This window comes from Pelodiscus sinensis, unplaced genomic scaffold, assembly GCF_049634645.1.
Source record: "Pelodiscus sinensis isolate JC-2024 unplaced genomic scaffold, ASM4963464v1 ctg84, whole genome shotgun sequence".
Lineage (NCBI taxonomy): Eukaryota > Metazoa > Chordata > Testudines > Trionychidae > Pelodiscus > Pelodiscus sinensis.
The window spans coordinates 225,053-246,730 of NW_027465889.1; the positions used below are offsets into that span (position 1 = coordinate 225,053).

The 21,678-nt window shown below is 46.3% G+C and overlaps 1 protein-coding gene across 2 annotated transcripts in view; it reads left to right on the forward strand.

Moving 5' to 3' along the window:
- The first annotated feature begins 1,008 nt into the window (after positions 1 to 1,008).
- Positions 1,009 to 21,678, forward strand: part of M1AP (meiosis 1 associated protein) — an 85,366-nt gene continuing 64,696 nt past the window's right edge. For both annotated transcript variants that reach the window (XM_025184314.2, XM_025184315.2), the window contains exons 1-3: positions 1,009 to 1,790; positions 11,814 to 12,109; positions 18,843 to 19,025. In XM_025184314.2, coding sequence (XP_025040099.2) covers positions 11,864 to 12,109; positions 18,843 to 19,025 — 429 coding nt within the window. In that variant the 5' untranslated portion in view covers positions 1,009 to 1,790; positions 11,814 to 11,863. The remainder of the gene's footprint in view (positions 1,791 to 11,813; positions 12,110 to 18,842; positions 19,026 to 21,678) is intronic.

The following is a 21,678-nucleotide window of genomic DNA, read 5'->3' on the forward strand; positions in this document are numbered from 1 at the left end:
GCAAGGTCAGTTCCTCTGGATCCTAGCTGCTGTACATTATGGTCATGCAGAGGAGTTCTGGCTGCTCTGGTCTTCGGCTGTGTCTTGGAAGTGAGTTCTTCCAGGTCTTCCCTCTTTCTTGATGTTCCTTTCTTCTTTTCTTCCTTTTTCCCCTCCTGGTCTCCTTCTTGGACCCCAGTTTCTATAGTGAAACTTGAGTCCTGCTTAGCTAGACCTTAACCAGTTATTTTAGTATAATTTTACTAACCTATCATAAACTACTGTAACAGAATTACCAACCAATCATATGCCACCACCTTAGTTGATTTACACCTTGCAAAACTCATTATACAGCAGACAGAAACAGTTACAACCCAGACAGAGATCACACAAACAATAGGTAAGTCAATAATCATAGAATGAGGATTCCACAACCTCAACTATTGATAAACAGTTTCTTGTCAGATGAAATGCTGTTAAGCTAAGTTTTCTCTACCTATCAATCTGTTTCTTTATATGGTGACGGTGGGGAAGTGGGGGGGGGGGGGGGGGAGATTAGGACAGGTTCTCCTTCTTAACAGCCTGGTGTGACACTATTCTTATTGAAGGCACAGAAAGAAACCATCCCAATGTGTAGCGAGAGAGGCAAACATGGTAGGAGACTGGATTGGCTTACAGGGGAAATCCTTGGTGAACTCGGTGCCCCCATCACACACACCCGGTCCGCTGGGGCCCCCGTCACGCTAGGCCCCCCAGGGACTCCGGTCACACACCCCCTCCTGCCCCCCGGGTCCCCCATCACAACCCCGTCACGCCAGGCCCCCCGTCAAACACCCCTGTTCCCGTGAATCCCATCACACACCCGCACCTCCCTGGGCCCTGTCACACCCGCCTGTCCCTCCAGGGGCCCCCGTCACACACACCCTGCCCTTCCAGGGGATGCCCCCTCACGCCCAGCTGCATCAGCCCAGCAGGCCCTGTCACACCCTCCCGCCCCCCAGGGGCCCCCGTCACGCCTGTGAGAGCCCAGCAGGCTCTGTCACACCCGCATCAGCCCAGCAGGCCCTGTCACACCCTCCCGCCCCCCAGGGGTCCCCGTCACGCCTGTGAGAGCCCAGCAGGCCCTGTCACACCCGTATCAGCCCAGCAGGCCCAGTCACACCCTCCCGCCCCCCAGGGGTCCCCGTCACGCCTGTGAGAGCCCAGCAGGCCCTGTCACACCCGCATCAGCCCAGCAGGCCCCGTCACACCCTCCCGCCCCCCCAGGGGTCCCCATCACGCCTGTGAGAGCCCAGCAGGCCCCGTCACACCCACATCAGCCCAGCAGGCCCCGTCACACCCTCCCGCCCCCCAGGGGTCCCCATCACGCCTGTGAGAGCCCAGCAGGCCCTGTCACACCCGCATCAGCCCAGCAGGCCCTGTCACACCCACATCAGCCCAGCAGGCCCCGTCACACCCACATCAGCCCAGCAGGCCCTGGGCCACCTCAGCCGCAGGCAAGTTTCCCCACCGGGTCCTGGCACCATTTGTGCGCCGGGTAAGCGGCAGGCTCCCGGCCCAGCGCCGCTCTGCTCTCGGCCAGGGACTCAGCCTCGCTCGCTGCCTCCGCAGCCCTGCATCCCTCCCCGCGGGGCCGAGGAGACAGGCTGCAGACGGACGCTCCCCAGGACACAGCCGCTGCGGCGTTGCCCCGGCAGTGGCTGTGCGCAGTCCGGAGCGGTGTCGCCCTGTGCTAGGCGCTCTGCCCAGCCAGCCTCCATCAGCGCCGCTCAGCTCTCTTGAAAACACAACAGCAAATACAAGCCCATGGGGTAAGGTGATATTAAGAAGCTGGAATACGAGGCAGTCAGGCAATCTGGACATTAACATTCTCAGGCCATGGCAGATGCTCAGAGGTGCACTTACAAGCATTTATGTGGAGTAATCAATATTGTAGGGATTCATTTGCTCTGAATATTATATATACAGATTGTTCCCTCTATTTCCATGACAGAGGGGATTGAGACTCAGTAGATTCTAGTCAATTCAGGTTTGTTTTTATAAGACTTACAGTATTGCCAATCCCCAAAGTAGTTTTTTTAAAGTGAATCCCCCCCAAAATCATGAGTTTTTTCTTTAAACAAAAATTATTAAAGCATGATTTTTTTAATCTGCCTACTGCATTATGTATTCCCCCACCTGCTCCACTGTGGGTGTGACAATTACTGTCTTGTCAAATTTACAGTGAATACATTGATTTTGGCTACTGCTGCAGGAGGACCCAACACAGATCAGGGCCCTCCTGTGCTAGGTGCTATAAAAACCACACAGTAAAAGTCCTTCTCCCCAAAAGCTTCTAATCTAGTACAATACATGGTGGCTTGTGCTATGATGGGTCTCACATCCAGATTTTAATCTTTTTTATATTACGTGAGCTGAATTATTAAGCATTCCAATATGCAGCTGTGCAGAACATGACCCCAAATCATTGCCCACCTGCTCTGGAAAGTTTTGTTTTGGTTTACTTTTAAGATGTTATTCCTTGGAAATGCTCATAACTCTGAACCCCACATTATAAGAACATAAGAATGACCATACTGGGTAAGACCAAAGGTCCATCCAGCCAGTTCCCTGTCTGCTGACAGTGGCCAATGCCAGGTATCCCAGAGGGAGTGAATCAAACAGGTAATGATCAAGCCATCTCTCTCCTGTCATCCATCTCCATCCTCTGACAAACAGAGGCTGGAGACACCATTCCTTACCCATCCTGGCTAATAGCCATTTATGGACTTAACCTCCATGAATTTATCTATTTCTCTTTTAAACCCTGTTATAGTCCTAGCCTTCACAACCTCCTCAGGCAAGGAGTTCCACAGATTGACTATGTGCTGTGTGAAGAAGAACTTCCTTTTATTTGTTTTAAACCTGCTGCCTATTAGTTTCACTAGTTCTTATATTATGGGAACAAGTAAATAACTTTTCCTTATTTACTTTCTCAACATCATTCGTGATTTTATATATCTCTATCATATCCCCCCTTAGTCTCTTCTTTTCCAAGATGAAAAGTCCTAGTCTCTTTAATCTCTCCTGATATGGGACCCATTCCAAACCCATATAAGGGCAATAAGATATTCTGTGTCTTATTCTCTATCCCTTTTTTAATGATTCCTAACATCCTGTTTGCTTTTCTGACTGCCGCGGCACACTGTGTGGACGTCTTCAGAGAATTATCCACGATGACTCCAAGATCTCTTTCCTGATTAGTTGTAGCTAAATTAGCCTCCATCATATTGTATGTATACTTGGGGTTGTTTTTTCCAATGTGCATTACTTTACATTTACCCACATTAAATTTCATTTACCATTTTGTTGCCCAATCACTCAGTTTGTTGAGATCTTTTTGAAGTTCTTCACGGTCTGCTTTGCTCTTAACTACCTTGAGCAGTTTAGTATAGTCTGCAAACTTTGCCACCTCACTGTTTACCCCTTTTTCCAGATCATTTATGAATATGTTGAATAGGATTGGTCCTAGGACTGACCCTTGGGGGACACCACTAGTTACCCCTCTCCATTCTGAAAATTTACCATTTATTCCTACCCTTTGCTTCCTGTCTTTTAACCAGTTCTCAGTCCATGAAAGGATCTTCCCTCTTATCCCATGACAACTTAATTTACGTAAGAACCTTTGGTGAGGGACCTTGTGAAAGGCTTTCTGGAAATCTAAGTACACTAGATTTACTGGATCCCCGTTGTCCACATGTTTGTTGACCACTTCAAAGAATTCTAATAAATTAGTAAGATTTCTTTTTCTCTCTCACTGTTTCTTTTACATGGTTGTTAAGCCATGGTGGCTCTTTTTTAGTTCTTCTATGTTTTTTAATGTGGGGTATACCTTTAAGTTGGACCTCTATTATGGCTCTTTCTGAAGTTTGCAGCTGAATATTCACTTAATACCGCATTGAAACTTTGCAGAAGAAAAATGCTGCTTTCCCTTTATTTTTAGTAGTTTGTTTAATATAATAATGTACTCTTTCTTTGGTCTCTGCTGCTGCTTGAGGCATACTTCTAGTTCCAAATAAGGTTTGTGGTTGGCTGCTCAGTTTGTAAATCTGGTGTTCATAGCTCCAAGTTTTTACTGTATTGGGGACAGACAGGAATACTTCTAATCTGGTAACAGCTGTGGGAATCCTGTCTCTGAAGTGCAGGGTGCTTGTAAGATATATACTAGCATTTCTCTCCTTAAGAAGCTAAAAAAGGACATGGTGCAGCAGAATTTATCAGCAAATTCAAGAGCTATGACAGAATGCAAACAGGGACAGATTCTGACCCATACCATACCTCAGTAAATTCAGTATAACTTAGTTATTTCACTGGAACTGATGTACATTTACACAGCTGTACCAAACCAGATTTTGGCTCATAAGGACTGATATGTTCAGTTGAACAGTAGATTATACAATCACTTGTCTGAGCACAAGGACATCTGAATGCTTTTCTATTGGCGCTGTTAGCAAAATAGCCTAATTTCAAGCAATTTCAATATCGTAGAAGTTGAATTACTTGCTTTGAGCAAAAACATTTACAGTCAGTGAGATAAAAGGAAATTTTTAGACGGTACCTTTGTTCCTGATGAAGGAAGGAAAAGTTTTTTGTTTTTAACAGGAAGATTCTGGCTTGGGAGCCTGAGATTTGTGTGTGGAAAGGAAATGGGGGCAGGGGAAGAATGGAGCAGGAATAATTTAAGGGCTGTACGAGATCCTATGTGAATTTTCTGCCTTTAAGCTTTTGAGCCAAACCGTGGAGTATTTTCTTTGGGCCTGTCACAGGGCAGACCTTCCTTCTCCCTTCCCTGGGGGAGTAGGGTCCCATGCAACTTGAGCCCATGGCATGCCCTACATAACCAGTAAACAACCTGGAGTCTGGCTCCTCCCCTCAGGGCTGGATAGTCTAACCGCCAGAGGCAGTAAAACAAAGTTACTTGTAGGCCCAGTAAAGCAGGGCTGGAGGGCCCAATGGCCAGAGTCAGAATCAAAGTCAATCGCCGGTCCTTTAAGGCAGGGCTGGAAGGCCCAATGAGCTAAGTCATGGGGGTGGGGGCTGTATCTCGGTCAAGGGACCCCTACTTCACCCGGTCCTAGCCCAGGGTTGTGTGAGTAGCAGAACAGCCCACCACTCCCTCAGCAGAGAATCCAACCGAAACACTCCAAGCATCTCAGAGTAGGAGAGTAGGGTTGCCAGATGGTTTAACCAAAAATACCAAACATTCCCCCCCCCCCCCCCACACACAAAAACACCCAGGAAAAAATTCTGTTGGGGGTCAGAAAGGGCTGGCCCAGTTGCCAAGTGTGTCATAGGGCTGCCAGGTGTCTGGTATTTTCGCCTCCTGGCAGGGAGAAAAATAGAAAATACCAGACACCTGGCAACCCTTGGGGAGAGGCTGCTCCTGCACCCTCCCTGGGCCGCTTCCTACCTGATCCGTGGGCTGACTGCCCACATGGTAGCTGGGTCTTCTGACTCCTCAGGGACCACACTTCCCTGGCAGTCTGCAGTGGTTATGTCCCATCCCGGCAGGGAGCCCCCTCAGACAGCAGGCGCTGGCTGCTGCTGTTCAGGAGCCCCAACATGAGGTCCTTCTCCTCCAGCAGCCAGCCAAGACTGAGCCTCTCCCCAGGTTTTATACCTGGGCTACAGTCTGAGCATGCCCGGCAGGGCTGCAGGGGCAGGGCTCCTTCAGTCAAGGTAACCTGGCTAAGCCCAGTTAGCTCAGTGCAGGACCAGTGTACCCCATCACAGGACCTCTAGCTGTGTTACCTGTTCTCTGGCTTGCCTGCAGGGTGATAGGGGGAGGACACGCATCCTGCCCCCAGCCTTCCCTAATTGCTACTCACTGACCCCTAAGATCTCAGCAACAACTTTGCAGAGTCCCTGGGAAAGGGGCAAAATGACAGAGAAGTGGATGAGGCCCTCTTTGGTCTCCCCAAGCACACAAAGGTCTCTCTATTAGGATGCAAACAGAGCTTTACAGAGGCAGAATATTGATGCCATTAGGTGTCATGTGTGTGAGGTTTTCCAAGCTGGCACTTTGAATACAAGCTATTACAATCATAGCTATTATAAATGAACACAGCATTTGTTAGCAAAACATATTTTGAGTAGGGTTATACTCCCATTTATTTTCCTTCATGTCTATTTTCTCTCTCATGCAAAAAGCCTATTGTAGCTATCTTGAAACACCATGCAAGACGCAGGAAGTTCAAGGACAATGTCATAAGTATTCTGGAAGATACATAGATAAAACTGGAGCCTAGGAATGCAGGCATCAGAGATGGAAGCCCTTTTGGGTCCCTCTATTGCATATTCCACAGGCCAGATCAGAACTATTTTCTACTAGACACTTTTCAGGACTCTGCCCAATATATTTTTAAATGACTCATGCAATGAGGCCTTAACCCCTTCCATTGGGAGACAATTACTCGTGTTACCAAAGTTGTTCCCCTCCCTCAATATAGAAAAATACTGAGCCTAAAATTTCCTTTTCTTCATTTAAATTCTTTACTTCTGTTGTACCCTCCTGAATGACTCTAAATGGGTCTCTCCTTGATTATTTTCACTCAGGTTTAATAAGGACCTTTAATTGTTCCTTCCTAAGTGGAGCAAAGTGCTCCCCTTAGGAAGGAACAATCAGTTTCACACATAGGCTGTGTCTAGACTGGCCAGTTTTTCCGCAAAATCAGCTGCTTTTGCCAGCTGTCTACACTGGCCGCTTGAATTTCCGCAAGAACACTGACGATCTCATGTAAGAGTGTCAGTGTTCTTGCGCAAATACTATGCTGCTCCCGTTCGGGCAAAAGCCCTCTTGCGCAAATCATTTGCGCAAGAGGACCAGTGTAGACAGCACAGTACTGTTTTGTGCAAAAAAGCCCCGATGGCTAAAATGGCGATCGGGGCTTTTTTGCGCAAAACTGCGTCTAGATTGGAATGGACGCTTTTCCGCAAAAAGTGCTTTTGCGGAAAAGCGTCCGTGCCAATCTAGACGCTCAGTTCCGAAAATGCTTTTAACGGAAAACTTTCTGGAAAATTTCTGGAAAATCATGCCAGTCTAGACGTAGCCATACAGAATGGGAAGCAACTGTCTGGGAAGGAGCACTGCAGAAAGGAATCTAGGGGACATTGTGGACCTCAAGCTAAATATGAGACAACAGTGTGACATTTGCAAAAAAAAGCAAACATGATTCTGGGAGGCATTAACAGGAGTGTTGTGAGCAAAACATGAGACGTCATGCACTGATTAGGGCTCAGTTGGAGTTCTGGGCACCACATTTCAAGAAAGATGTGGAGAAGCTGGAGAAGGTCCAGGGCACATGAAGGAGGAGGGGTAGGGGTATTAGCATTTGAGGTAGATCCTAGATTGCATTTAAATTCAAAAAGTGATCTTGTGCTTAAAAAGATTGGAGACCCCTGATCTAGACGGTGTTTGGTCCTGCTGTGAGGGCAGGAGACTGGACTTGATGATCTCTCGAGGCCCCTTCCAATTCTAGTATTCTATTATTCGATTTCCATTCATTAGTCTGACCCCCTTTAGTTACCACTTAGCAATTCTACAGTTTTCTTAATAGTAATACCTGAATCTTACATAGCATTTTATATCCATTGATCTCAACATGCTCTTAAAAAAGTAGTAAGCGATATTATCCCCATTTTACAATGAGGGTTCAGGACCAGATTAAAGATATTAAGTATCAACTAATTGACTAGTTGATGCATTTTGCATCGACTATTTGATTAGTCAATAGGGTGCCTCCCCCTTTGAAGTGTAGCAACAGCCCTACACTTTAAAGGTGAAAGCGCCTCATGGAGCCCGGGGTCCCGCTGACCCTGGGGTCCGTGAGATGCTGCTCCTTTGAAATGCCACAAGGAGCCTGACGCTGGGCTCCCTACAGTGTTTCAAAGCGGCAGCACCGCACCAGAGCCCGGGGTCAGCTAAGGACACCCCAGCTGGCCCCGAGCTGCATGTGGCATTTCAAAGTGGCCCCAGGCTTCAAGCTGTGCTGCTGCTTTGAAGTACCTTCTCTTCTCTACCTCTATCCCCTGCAGCTGCCTCTATCTGATAGAGGCAGCAAGGCCGAGGTGGGGAGAGAGCGACTAGTCAACTATCCTGTCATCTAGTCCTTCATATCTCTAGACCAGATTTGTGCTGTTGAGCTGATCCAGTTTGTCAATATCTGATAACGTGCTGCTCAGAACCAAATATGTTGTTCCAGTTGAGGTTCACCAGGACTGTATAGGGACAGCCAAGAAATTACCCTTTTTAGATCAGCTCAGTAACCCTCCTGGTCCTGTATCTGATAGTGACCAGAACCAGACCCTTCAGAGACTGGCCTGAAAACTCTTCTACAAGCTGATGTGGAATAAGCTGCCCTAGACATAGGGCTTGTCTATACTATGGAGAAGATCGAAGCTGCCCCGGTTTATCTTCTGGGGTTCAAATTCGCAGGTCTAGTGAAGACACACTAATTCAAGCTGAGGGCTCTCCCATCAGCACTGGTCATCCTGCTCCTACAAGGAGTAAGAGAAGTCGAAGGGAGAGTGTGTTCTCGTCGAACTCCCGCTGTGTGGGCAGCACCAAAATGTGATTTAAGATGCTTCGATTCCAGCATTAACATAGCTGGAGTTGCACATCTTAATTCAGACATCCCCTAGTGTAGACCTGGCCATCGAGATCAGGAGTTAAGGATTGGCACAAGCCCTGAGGTACAAGAAGCAGCGCAAATAAGGTGATCTGATTTGGTACCCCTTCCCCACACAATATTTATAGCCAGTGCAGCATACCAGAAAGACAGAGGAGGAGCAGAACACGGGGCCTTCAGGCTGCTCCACACCAGCAGCTCCTCTGGCATGGTTGTACTACCCCCAGCCCTTCCACACAGGGTCTCTTCCATTTGTACAGCAGCCCTTCCTGAGGATAGGGCTGGGGTCATACAGCCGCACAGAAGTAGCTGCCCAGCAGCCCCCCCGTTCTGCTCCTTCCCCCTGTGCTGTTCCTGGGAGAGCCTTGTGATTCAGGGCTTTCCCTGGAACCACCACAGGGAAAGGCGCACAATGTTGGCGGTTCCTCCAGCATGGTTGTACTGCCCTCGAGCAGGGCTGCTGTACAGATCCCAGAGAGCGCCAGGGGAGCTGCCAGCGTGGGGCAGCTATGGCAGTTCCTCAGTCTCCAGCACAGCAGAAGGAGGAAAGAGCACACCCTCTTTTCCCAGGTAATATGGGATGGATCATAGGGAGGGGACAGGGAGAGCAGGGGGGGGCCTGGGCTAGGAGCAGGGAGGAGTCACATGGAGGGTCACGTGAAAAGGTCATGTGCTCCCCTCCCCTGCACCAGTACGAAATGGAGTCTACTTGCACCACTGAGAACAAAACTCTTTCCTCTCTGCCCACAATGAAATTCTTAGACATATGCAGTCCCAGCTTACTCTGTTGTCACAGGGTGAGTGCTCTTCACAGCGCCTCCTGCTGGTAGCACTGGGAATTAGCTCTTATCTGCCTGCCAGATGCTTCCCTCTGGCTGGTGAGTCTCAGTGCCTCTGGGTTACAATATTTTAAACTCAGGTCCCACTTACTGCTACAGGTTGAACCTCTCTGCTCTGGCACCCTCAGGATCTGACCAGTTCTGAACCACAGCAATTTCCGGATCACATGAGGTCAGTATTGTTTAGCAGCATTACCAACACTTCCATTGTTTACTGGGCTGTTAGAGAATAGTGATAGAAATGTAGCCGTGTTAGTCTGGGGTAGCTGAAGCAAAATGCAGGACAATGTAGCACTTTAAAGACTAACAAGATGGTTTATTAGATGATGAGCTTTCGTGGGCCAGACCCACTTCCTCAGATCAAATAGTGGAAGAAAATAGTCACAACCATATATACCAAAGGATACAATTAAAAAAAATGAACACATATGAAAAGGACAAATCACATTTCAGAACAGGAGGGGAATGCGGGGGGTGGGAGGGAAGGAAGGAAGGTAAGTGTCTGTGAATTGATGATATTAGAGGTGGGGAGAGTGGGACGTCTGTGAGCTAATGGTATTAGAGGTGATAATTGGGGAAGCTATCTTGGTAATGGGTAAGATAGTTCAAGTGTTTGTTCATTCCTTCCCGGAGAGTGTCGAATTTTAACATGAATGACAGTTCAGAGGATTCTCTTTCAAGTGCAGATGTAAAAGGTCTTTGTAGCAGAATGCAGGTGATTAAGTCATTGAGAGAGTGTCCTTTCTGGTTAAAACGGCAAGAAACTGGTTTTTCTTTGTGATCTTGTCTGATATCTGTTTTGTGGGCATAGCAGACGGACACTTTCGGCACATGATAGCATAAATTATATTTCTGGATGCGCAGGAATATGTGTTCTTGATCTTATAACTCACTTGGTTAGGTCCAATAATGATACCATTATTGGACCTAACCAAGTGAGTTATAAGATCAAGAACACATATTCCTGCGCATCCAGAAATATAATTTATGCTATCATGTGCCGAAAGTGTCCGTCTGCTATGTACATTGGACAGACATCTCAGACACTTCGCCAAAGGATTAATGCCCACAAAACAGATATCAGACAAGATCACAAAGAAAAACCAGTTTCTTGCCGTTTTAACCAGAAAGGACACTCTCTCAATGACTTAATCACCTGCATTCTGCTACAAAGACCTTTTACATCTGCACTTGAAAGAGAATCCTCTGAACTGTCATTCATGTTAAAATTCGACACTCTCCGGGAAGGAATGAACAAACACTTGAACTATCTTACCCATTACCAAGATAGCTTCCCCAATTATCACCTCTAATACCATTAGCTCACAGACGTCCCACTCTCCCCACCTCTAATATCATCAATTCACAGACACTTACCTTCCTTCCTTCCCTCCCACCCCCCGCATTCCCCTCCTGTTCTGAAATGTGATTTGTCCTTTTCATATGTGTTCATTTTTTTTAATTGTATCCTTTGGTATATATGGTTGTGACTATTTTCTTCCACTATTTGATCCCATGAAAGCTCATCATCTAATAAACCATCTTGTTAGTCTTTAAAGTGCTACATTGTCCTGCATTTTGCTTGGGCTGTTAGAGGACATTGAGGGGTAAATTAGAGCTAAATAACAGCCCAGAATACTGAGAGCCAGGACTGGTGGCTGTAAACAAACTTTATACAACTGCAGTAAACTTGTCCATGCCCATGAAAAGTGGACATCTGGCTAACTAAAATCATTCTGGACCACAGATGTTTCTGGACTAGAGAGGTTCAACCTGTACTTCTCACTCCCCAGAGGGATTAGCTACATTTGTGAGGTTGAATCATTTGATTTTACTTCTTCGCTAGCTGCAGTGATATTATTTCCCTCCCATATGCTAGGCCGAGTCCAGGCTGGATTTGGCACCATGTCTCACTGGCTATGTCTAGACTGCAAGCCTCTTTCGAAAGATACTTTCAAAAAAGCCTCTTTTGAAAAAGAGCATCTAGACTACAACCAGTACTTTCGAAAAAGCAAGCCACTGTTTCAGAAGAGAGCACTTAGGCAGTCTGGATGCTCTCTTTCAAAAAAGCACAGTTTGCACTACATAACATCTTTTTTCGAAAGAGCACTTTTAAAAAAAGACATAATTTCCTCATAAAACGAGGTTTTCCATGGTCGAAAAAACCTCCGCATTCTTTCGATTTATTTTCGAATGAACATGGCAGCAGCAGTCTAGATGCAGGGGAAGTTTTTTCAAAAAAAGGCCACTTGAAAAAAAAACCCTGTAGTCTAGACACACCCACTGTGACAGTCTCACTCATTCCAGCTTTCTGGTTTTTCCTTTTCAGAGGCAGGTGGGTGACTGGACAGGCGGTACTCCGTTTCCTGTTTGGATGCCATGAGTTCCACAGCAAGGAAGGGGTGCGCTGCTGGTAAATCTTATGCCCCGGCACACTCGTGGCAGCTTCCACAGATCATCATTGTGGACGTCAAGCCACCCTTTTGGGCCAACACCTGCTCTAAACTTTGTGAAGCCCTTGAAAACTTCTTTTGTCTGGCATGTAGTCTGGCAGGTTCCTGTCGCATCCCACTGCTGAGCCTCTATGTGGTGCAGAACCAGCATGAGTGCCTGCTTCCCTTTGTGGTGAGCGTAAAACGATTTTAGTGCCTGGTGTTCTCAACCTTTAGCAACCAAGGGCCCCCATTTTGATTTAAAATGTTTTGCAGACCCCCCCAACCATTTTCCCCCACTCCCCAGGGCCCCACCCCATCTCTTCCCTCCCCTGCCCCTCCTCCTCTCCCTGCCTCCTCCCAAGCATGACCCCTCCCTGCTTTTCCCCTTCCCTCCCAGCCCCTCCCACATGCAGCAGAGCAGCTGTCCCCAGCACGCAGGAAGCACTAGCAGGGAGGGCAAGAATCCATCAGCAGGGTCAAGAGTACTCTTGCAGACCCCAGGGATCCACAGACCTCAGTTTGAGAAACATGGTTACAGAGCTCATATTTTAAAGACTGTAGCACAATGAGGATGAATTAGAAGTTGTTATATGTAACGAAATTTATGATCCTCAATCACTTTATGGGTTTCATGGAAGAAATGAATCTTAAAAGGAGGGATTTGAAATGACAGTGCCTAGTGACCAGATGAAATCAACTGCCGCAAGGGCTGGGTTCAATATCTAGGGGCACCTCTTAACTACGCAGAGCCAACTCTAGCCACCACCCAGTCTTCTGGGGAAAGTTCACCCTGCCTCTCCCATCCCCCAGTGCCTCTAGGAGGGGATATTTCCCTTTTCACAGCACTGTATCTGTTTATAACAAAAGATACGTTTTATTAAGAGGGAAAGGGAACCGAGCATTAGTTTGGGAAAACACCACAAGAACATTCAAAAACATGCAATCATAAGACAAACACCCATCCAGAGTACATTGGGCAGTGTCTCGTGCCTCAGTTTCTCCCCTTGGAGTGTTAGTCTGACAAACAAATGCTCCTTTAACACACCATTCCCTTCCACTGTACCCCACTCCCAGTTGCTGTCGTTGGTCAGCCAAGATCCAGAGTTCAGAGCTGTGTTCATGGCAGTTCACCTCCCACGCTGGGGAGCAGGAGGAGAGGTGGTGAACCAGTCCTCAGCTGCTGCTGCTCCAACTGTCTCACCTCACTGCTGCTCCATCATTCGGTCTGCCCCTACTGGCCACTGCACAGTTGCTTTCTCTGCTGCTCTCTTTAAATCCCACTCCTTAACTCAGCTCTCAGCTGGTGAGGGTCCACTGAAATGCTGCCGCACACTAGGCTTAGCACTTAGACCTGGTTATCAGTGATTTCAGCTCTAGGCTATGTCTAGACTACAGAGTTTTTCTGAAAAAACTTCTAGACTGCCGTTGTGTTCTTTCTAAATTAAATTGAAAGAACGCTGCAGTTTTTTCAACAACAGTAAACCTAATTTTACGAGGAAGAACGCCTTTTTTCAAAAGAGCTCTTTCAAAAAAACGCATTCTTGAATGCAAACAGGACTTTTTTGAAAGAGCATACAGATTGCCTGGGTGCTCTCTTTCAAAGAAGCGAATCGCTTTTTCGAAAGTGTTTGGCTGTCTGGACGATCTCTTTCGAAAGAGGCTTGTAGTCTATACGTACCCCTAGTGATCACTTGACAAAACAAGGTGCTCAATTGATGCTACTCAGTTGTACCTTTAAACTGGAGAGGATGAGAGTTAAGTTGTGTCTAGGACACTTATGCAGAGCCCCCAGCACCAGGTACAAACAGCTGTCCCCACCCTCTGTCCTTTTTCCACTGGGATTTGGCATCTCTATCCCTGCTAGTAAGTGCAGTTCAGTTGAGGGTGACCCCCTCAATCAGGCCACGCTAAGTCCAGTTCTGCTGCCCTTTACACATACAATAAAGATAGTATTTCATTATCCCTGCATTCAATACCTCAGTGATTTGTAACCCACCCCCAGCCAGAAATCAGTCACTTTGGCACCACAGCGCTGCCAGCTGAATAGCTAGGCAGGATAGGAGTGATTGTACAAATACACTCTGATCTTGAAGTCTTTTTCCCCCGGCTCATCACTAGATTTCAGGGAGAGCTCATTCAGATCCTACTTACAAAATTATTATACATAAAGAAATTTCTGAATCACTTTTTATGAGTTTCATTGAAGAAGTGAATCTTAAGGAGGAATCTGAAAGAAGAAGGCCTAGGGTCTTGGAACTCTTGAGATGTACATTTTCCATAACTGAGCGATCATGTGATTTTACTGCTGTAACCCTTGCCCTTCTCCAACTGATGGTTGGATCATCCCACTCTGCTAACCACAGCTGAAGTTTGATAGTGAGCCCATTGAGCCATGGAATTTGCTGTGTAAAGCATCAGCTCAGCCTCAGCACTGCTCTGAACGGTGCCACCACAACTAATTTGCCAGGGATCAGCATAGAGCCTTGCAACCTAATGGACTCTGACTAGGATCTGCTTCAGATCAGGACAGTAAACAACCAGCATCCCTCTGGCTCAGGTCAAGCCTGATCACCTCCTCTGCCTATGGGATCCATATGGTAACTGCTGTCACCTCACTGCATTATGATCATCTAATTTGACCTCCTATGTTTCACCCTTCACCCAGTCACAGCTGTATCGAGCCCCATAATTTATACCTGACTAAAGCACATTTTCCAGAAATGCATCCAGTCTTCATTCAAAGACTCCAAGATGTGAAGAATCCATGAGTTCTCTTGGTAGTTCCCTTTTTTTTAAACAATGCCTTTTTAAATCTCTCTCTGCTACTTTGACTTGGTTGTTAGGCCATGGTGGCACTTTTTTGGTTCTCTTACTGTGTTTTTACATTTAGGGTATACATTTAAGTTGAGCTTCTATTATGGTGTCTTCGAAAACTTTCCATGCATCTTGCAGGGATTTCACTTTTGTCACTGGACCTTTTAATTTTTGTTTAACTAACCTCCTCATTTTTGAGTAGTTCCCCTTTCTGACATTGTTTTTCCCACTACAAGGTTGTTACATTAATTATATTAGGGTCACTATTTCCAAGCAGTCCAGTTATATTTACCTCGTAGACCAGAACCTGTGCTTCACTTAGGACTAAATCAAGAATTGCCTCTCCCCTTGTGTTTTTTATCTTGATAGCCTCTCTAATCTCCCTTAGCATTTCATAGTCACTATCACTATCCTGGTCAGGTGGTTGGTAATATATCCCTACCGCTATATTCATACTATTAGAGCAGGGCTACTCAACATGTGGCCTGCGGCCCATCTGTTTGCAGCCCACAGTGCAGTTTGGGTTTACACGGGGCTCAACATGCGGACTGCGGGCGAGAGCCAAAACAAAAAAGTAGTCAATATAATGGTCTTCTGTTGACATGTGTTTTAGTAGTTAAATTCCTGGGCTGTCATTGCTCATTAAAAATGCTGTCATATGGGTGGAAATCAGGTAAATATTGCATTTTATTAATATCAACAGAACTTACTTAAATGGGGCCTGCATGTTGTGTAGTCTTGCCTTTATCTTTGTATTCATGCCCGTCAGTATGAAAGAAGCTCTTTGCATATATTTGCATATATATTTGCATGTGTATGCAACCACACTTAAGTTGTGGCCCTTGGCATGTGCTGTTAGTATCATTGTGGCCCCTGGGGCTTCCAAAGTCAAATAGCCCTGTATTAGATCATGGAAGTATTGTCCATAAAGATTATATGGAACAGTTTGGTTCATTTAAGATTTTTACTTCATTTGATTCTACAACTTCTTTCACGTATAGTGCCAATCCCCCACCAGCATGAACTGTTCTGTCCTTCTGATATATTTTGTACCCTGGTATTACAAAATATTGATTGTTCTTATTCCACCAAGTTTAGGTGATGCCTAATACATCAATATCCTCATTCAATATGAGGCATTCTAGTTCACCAATCTTATTATTATGACTTCTAGGCTGTGTCTACACTCGCTGCTTCTTGCACAAGTACGGCCATTCTTGCGCAAGAATCCGCAGAGCGTCCACACTGCCTGCCTGCTCTTGCGCAAGGAAATTTACAGTTCGCCGTGGTAGGAGAGGGCTCCTTGCGCAAGAGCTACACTCTTTTTTTTAACAAGTGTAAACCCTCTTGTGCAGGAGCTCTTGCGCAAGAAGGCAGTATGGACGCTCGGCAGGGATTTCTTGCACAAGAAAGCCCTATGGCTAAAATGGCCATGAGAGCTTTCTTGCGCAAGAGAGCATCCACACTGCCATGGATGCTCTTGCACAAAAGCACATCTCTCACATGGCAGTGTGGACGTTTTCTTGTGCAAGAAGCTGCTAGTGTAGACATAGACCTAGTGTTTGTATATAAACACTTTAAAAACATTTCATTATTTAGCTGTCTGCCATTACCTGTTGACTGTTTCTCATCCGATCTTACCCATATCTTATCATCTACCATCCTCTTCTCTTTACTAGGACATAGAGAAAAGATAATCCCAACTATACATACAAAATGGTGGGTCCTAAATTAGCTGTTAGCAGACATGAAGGATTTTTGGCATCATCATGGAGAGTTCTTTGAAAACAGCTACTCAGCTTGTTTCGAGTGCTGCTGCAGGCTAACAGAAAGTTAGGAACCATTAGGAAATGGATAGATAAAAAAAATCATAATTCCGTTATCCATTGCACACTCACACCTTGAACACTGCATGCAGTTCTGAAAAAAGATACATTAGAATTGGTAACGGTGCAGACAAGGGCAACAAAAATGAACATAAGACCATCTGGCCACCCTCTCCCTCACCCCAACTCCCTGCTCCAATTCACCACCCCAACTCTCTGTACTCCTCTTCCCCAGCTCACAGCTTCCTCTTAGACTCAGCACTCCCTCCTACACCTCCTCCCCAGGCCAGAATCCTCTCCTATGGCCATACCCCCTCTCCTCCCCGATTCCCCCTTCCCAGGTCACACCCAATTCCTCAGACCCTGCACTCTCTCCTTTCCTCCCACAGGCCAGATTCCTCTCCTGCATCCATATCCCCTCCCCTCTCCTGCACCCCAATCCCCACCCCAGGTCACAACCCCCTCCTTCACCCAAACTCCCTTTCAGACCCCGCACCCTCTCCTGCACCTCAGTCCCCTATTCCATGCTCCTTTCTGCACACAAAAGTATAACTCTTGACCACTTACCAAAATCTTGGAGTGGCCCCCATCAAAAATTATTGTCCACCCTTGGTGTAGAGAAAGCCTAACTTGCAGTCAGTTAGCTTCCAGGTTCTTTGTATTGCATCTGCCTTATTCAGCTTTCATTCCATACAGTTGGGGAATACAATAATGCTTTGCATTAGTGCCCTTTATTTAGAAAACAAGTACTGTATTTAGATAGGGTATCCTTTAAACACGCTATTGTGAATCTGAATGTGGAAGTGAGCATACCCCTACATAAACATCTTTACTCTGTTTAGAAAATGGCTGTGCCAAGCAGGACAAAGACTAGAGTCTCCCAGTAAGGATGGCAGGAGATTGCAGACAAATACAGTAGTACTTTGTTTGATCTAGAGCTTTGGGATTAGGAACTAATCCAGTGTTATTTCTACATATTCACTAGTCTGGGCCCATTAACTAAAGCTGCAGAAGGTTAAGGATTAAAGCCCCTAGCACACTAATTGTGGCTTCTTTTGCAGAGTAAATAGGATAAAGTCTTTGGAGTATGTTCATAAAGCTTTGACCTGGTTTTTAAGCCAAGCAGAGGTTTAAAAAATATATAATTTCTAAAAGAGTTTCTCATACTAGGGCCTGCATAGGCTTACTGGGACTCTCAAAATCCCTGCATCTCTCTCTAAAATGTGCCAGTTAGTATAAACCCACTTGGTCTGGGCACACAGAATTTTCCCCTCTAAAATGTGAAGTGTTATGTTCAGAGTCTAACTCTTACCAGTACTGAGCAGCGTGTTACTCCTCAAGGGACCCCGATGACATTTGTGGAGACTCCCCCAACTCTGAGTAGTGAGTATTCACATTGGGTCACATCAGAATCTAGCTCTGCATTTAATGGTAATGGTCCCTAACACTCCCTGGCTTTCAAACAGATTGCAGTTTGGTTCCCTGGGCTAATGGAGACTGAAGGTCAAATTCAAAGGGGGTCTTGGAATGTAAATGCATGTACACCTTTTGCTGGGGCCATCAGTGTGTATTTAGCAGCAATTTGGTCATTCTGTGGGTCAGCTGTAAGTCTTTGTCACTAGTGTAGTTTAACTGACATCTAACCATTCCACAAAGGGTAGTACGCCCTAGTAGGCTTGATCTCAACCAGCTCCAATGCAGAAAAGTTGTTAACCTCTGTCTACACTAGAGAAAGGTCATGCTTGGGTACCTGTGGTAGAGAACCTTGACAAATCATAAACAAACACAACATAGAAGATGCCTGTCCTCTTGGTAGCTAAGCATTATATCCTCTCTCACCATGGGACAAAACACAAACAGCTGTACTGGGATTCACCTGTGTTAGTGATTTGTGCCTCTGGAGCAACAGACTGAACTAGACAAGTGGTCTATCCAGTCCAGCACCACCGGTTGCCTCCAAGGAAGGTTCAGGAAATTCCACAACAGTCAGGTAGTTATGAGATAACCTTCCCAAAGGTAGGGGCAGGAGAAGGAATCTTCTTCCTAGTCCCTCATTGAGTCAGGTCTTGAAGCAAGAGGTTTATAGCCCTCCCAAAATTCATTATTTTAAAAATCTTTACAATTATAACTTTAGATAGCCTTGTGATCCATGTCACTGTCCAGTCCTTTTGGAAACCTGTCATCCTGGGGCAATGTGTTCCATAACTGATATGTGCATGGTGTGAAAAATCATTTTTGTTTTAAAATTTCCTCTCTTTAATTTCGCTGGATCCTGTCTTGCAGCAAGTAAAAGGGAGCTTTCCTCGGCTGCAGACCTGCATTTCAGAACTGCGCTCTTTACCTAGAGAAGGAACTTTCCAACAAAAGGGGGACAATGTGATGCAAGCTGTGCAGGACGGCCTCCAGCAATTTAAACAGTACACCAGACATATGCCACCAGCAGGCTCAGCAAACCGTTCTGTTGAGGTAAGGAGAGTGCTTGGGAGATAGTAGTAGCCATCAAGTGCAGTCTGTCAGTCTGTCCAGCTGTCTGTACAGGTTGAACCTCTCTGGTCCAGGAATCTCTCCTCTGGCAACATCCATGGTCACTGGACCAGAACGCCCCAGTGTTCGTGGGGTGGGAGCCTGGACAGCTGGGCAGCCCCAGGGACTGGCAGCAGAGCCGGTGGCCAGGAGGGGAGACAGCTGGGAAGCTAGTGGCCCTCCAGAGAGCTCTGACCTCCCCATGTCCAGCAAATTCCCTTATTCCCTTATCCCAGTCAGGTCCCAAGGGTGCTGGACCAGGGAGATCCAACCTGTATATTTTGTGTGTCAGTCACAGTGTTATCTAAGCATCATGGGAGGAAGTAAGTAGCATAAAACAATCCCAAGAAGGAGAATCACACAGCTTGCTCTGTAGGATGCCCAAGATCTCATGCCACTTACAGAGTCAAGTTACTCATGGGATAACATGGCCCTAGATGTGAGAGGGAAGACTGACACATGATGAGAAGCATTAACTGATTGTTCCAACTTCCCATTTTCTACACTGTTAATCTGTAGACATCTTCAACTGGATATTCTTGCAAGTTGATTTTATTTCTCCTAAGATCATACCGAAACCCACTGTCTCTGCATTCTAGATACTTTTGATACCACTTCCCTGCCTGCCTACACTTACGTTCTAGGGTCATGTTCTGCCTATATTCCCTGGATGGAATTTCACTAACATCAATAGGACTTTTGTGCAAAGATCCTAGTTATGATTTAAAGTATGCCAGAGTTCATTAAAACATCAGCTCAAATGGACAAAGGAAAAGCATTTTATTGTGGGATTAGTTGGCACAGTAGCAAAGAACAGGAAAAGCCTACAAAAAGATCATTATTGTAGCACAATCTTTAAATCAATTTTCCATGCAAAAAGCAAATAGGATCAGTACTTGGAAAACAGAGAAACTTTACAGTCAGTATTTCATTGTCTAAGCGGCAGCTTGAGACTTCTGTAGGACTCCTTGCCCCGTGCACTCAAACACAGACCCTTGACCATTATGCCTCTATTGTGTCCCCCTTACTCATTGCCTCTCTAAAGTAAACAGACTCAGTCTTTTCACTCTCATTATATAGAAGGTTGTTGAAGCATCTAAATGTAATTTCCCATCTCTGAATTCTTTCTATTTCTCTTACTCTTTTGTGATTCAGTCGCTAGAAATGAACACTGCACCCCAGGAAAGGATGCCCACTGATGTATAGAGTGGCATTGTAAATATTAGAGGGGTAGCCGCGTTAGTCTGGATCCGCAAAAGTCACAAGGAGTGGGTCTTTGCCCACGAAAGCTTATGCTCCAATACATATGTTTGGGAATGTCTACACTACAGCGCTAATTCGAACTAACTTAGTTCGAATTAGTTAATTCCAACTAAGCTAATTCGAATTAGCGCAGCTAGACTTAAAAACTAGTTTGAATTAGCGTTTTGCTAATTTGAACTAGCATGTCCACACAGAGTGGACCCTGAACAGAGGTTAAGGATGGCCGGAAGCAGTGCCGGCAGGGCATCAGATGAGGACTTAGAGCGTGGAGCTGCTATCTCAGGCTAGCCGAGGGCTGTGCTTAAAGGGACCCAAACCCCACCCCGGACAGACAGTTCTCAGGGTTTCCTGCTTGCAAAGCAGTCCTGGCTTGGAGTGCCCTGAGTGCCCACACGCGGAACATCACAGCACTCGGCCATCACCCCAGCTGCACTTGCCGCAGGCTGCCATCCGGGGGAAGGGGGCAATCGGGGGGATGCAGGAGAACTTCCACCCTGAGAAGCCCGCAGAGCCAGCCCAGTCCTTCCCATTGGGGGTGCGTACCCCATTCCTCCCTCACCTCCTTCCACTTACCCCTCCCTAGCCCCCCTTCCTGATGTACAAAATAAAGACAACGTGTGTTCAAAAATAGAATCTCTCTATTGAACAAAACTGGGGGAGACTGGGAAAAAGAGGTGGGAGAGAGGAAGAGAGAGGCTGGGAGAGGGGAGGGCAACTAAACTGATCAGGGGTTTGGAACAGGTCCCATATGAAGAGAAGCTAAAGAGACTGGGACTTCTCAGCTTAGAAAAGAGGAGACTGAGGGGGGATATGATAGAGGTCTATAAAAGCAAGAGTGGTGTGGAGAGGGTGCATAAAGAAAAGTTCTTCATTAGTTCCCATAATAGAAGGACTAGAGGACACCAAAGGAAAGGAATAGGTAGCAGGCTTCAAACTAGTAACAGAAAGTTCTTTTTCACAAAGCAAAGAGTCAACCTGTGGAACTCCTTGCTGCAGGAGTCTGTGAAGGCTAGAACTAGAACAGAGTTTAAAGAGAAATTAGATCAAGTCATGGAGGTTGGGTCCATGGAGTGCTATTAGCCAGGGGGTAGAAATGGTGTCCCTGCCCAAAGTTTGTGGAAGGCTGGAAATGGATGGCACGAGACAAATGGCTTGGTCACTGTCTTTGGTCCATCCCCTCCAGGGTACCTAGGGTTGGCTGCTGTCGGCAGACAGGCTACTGGACTAGATGGACCTTTGGTCTGACCCAGTACGGCCATTCTAAGCTCAGGGCTCAGGGTCGGGGGTCTCAGTGGACCACCTTGATTTTCATGCACACCTGCTCCTGGGTGGC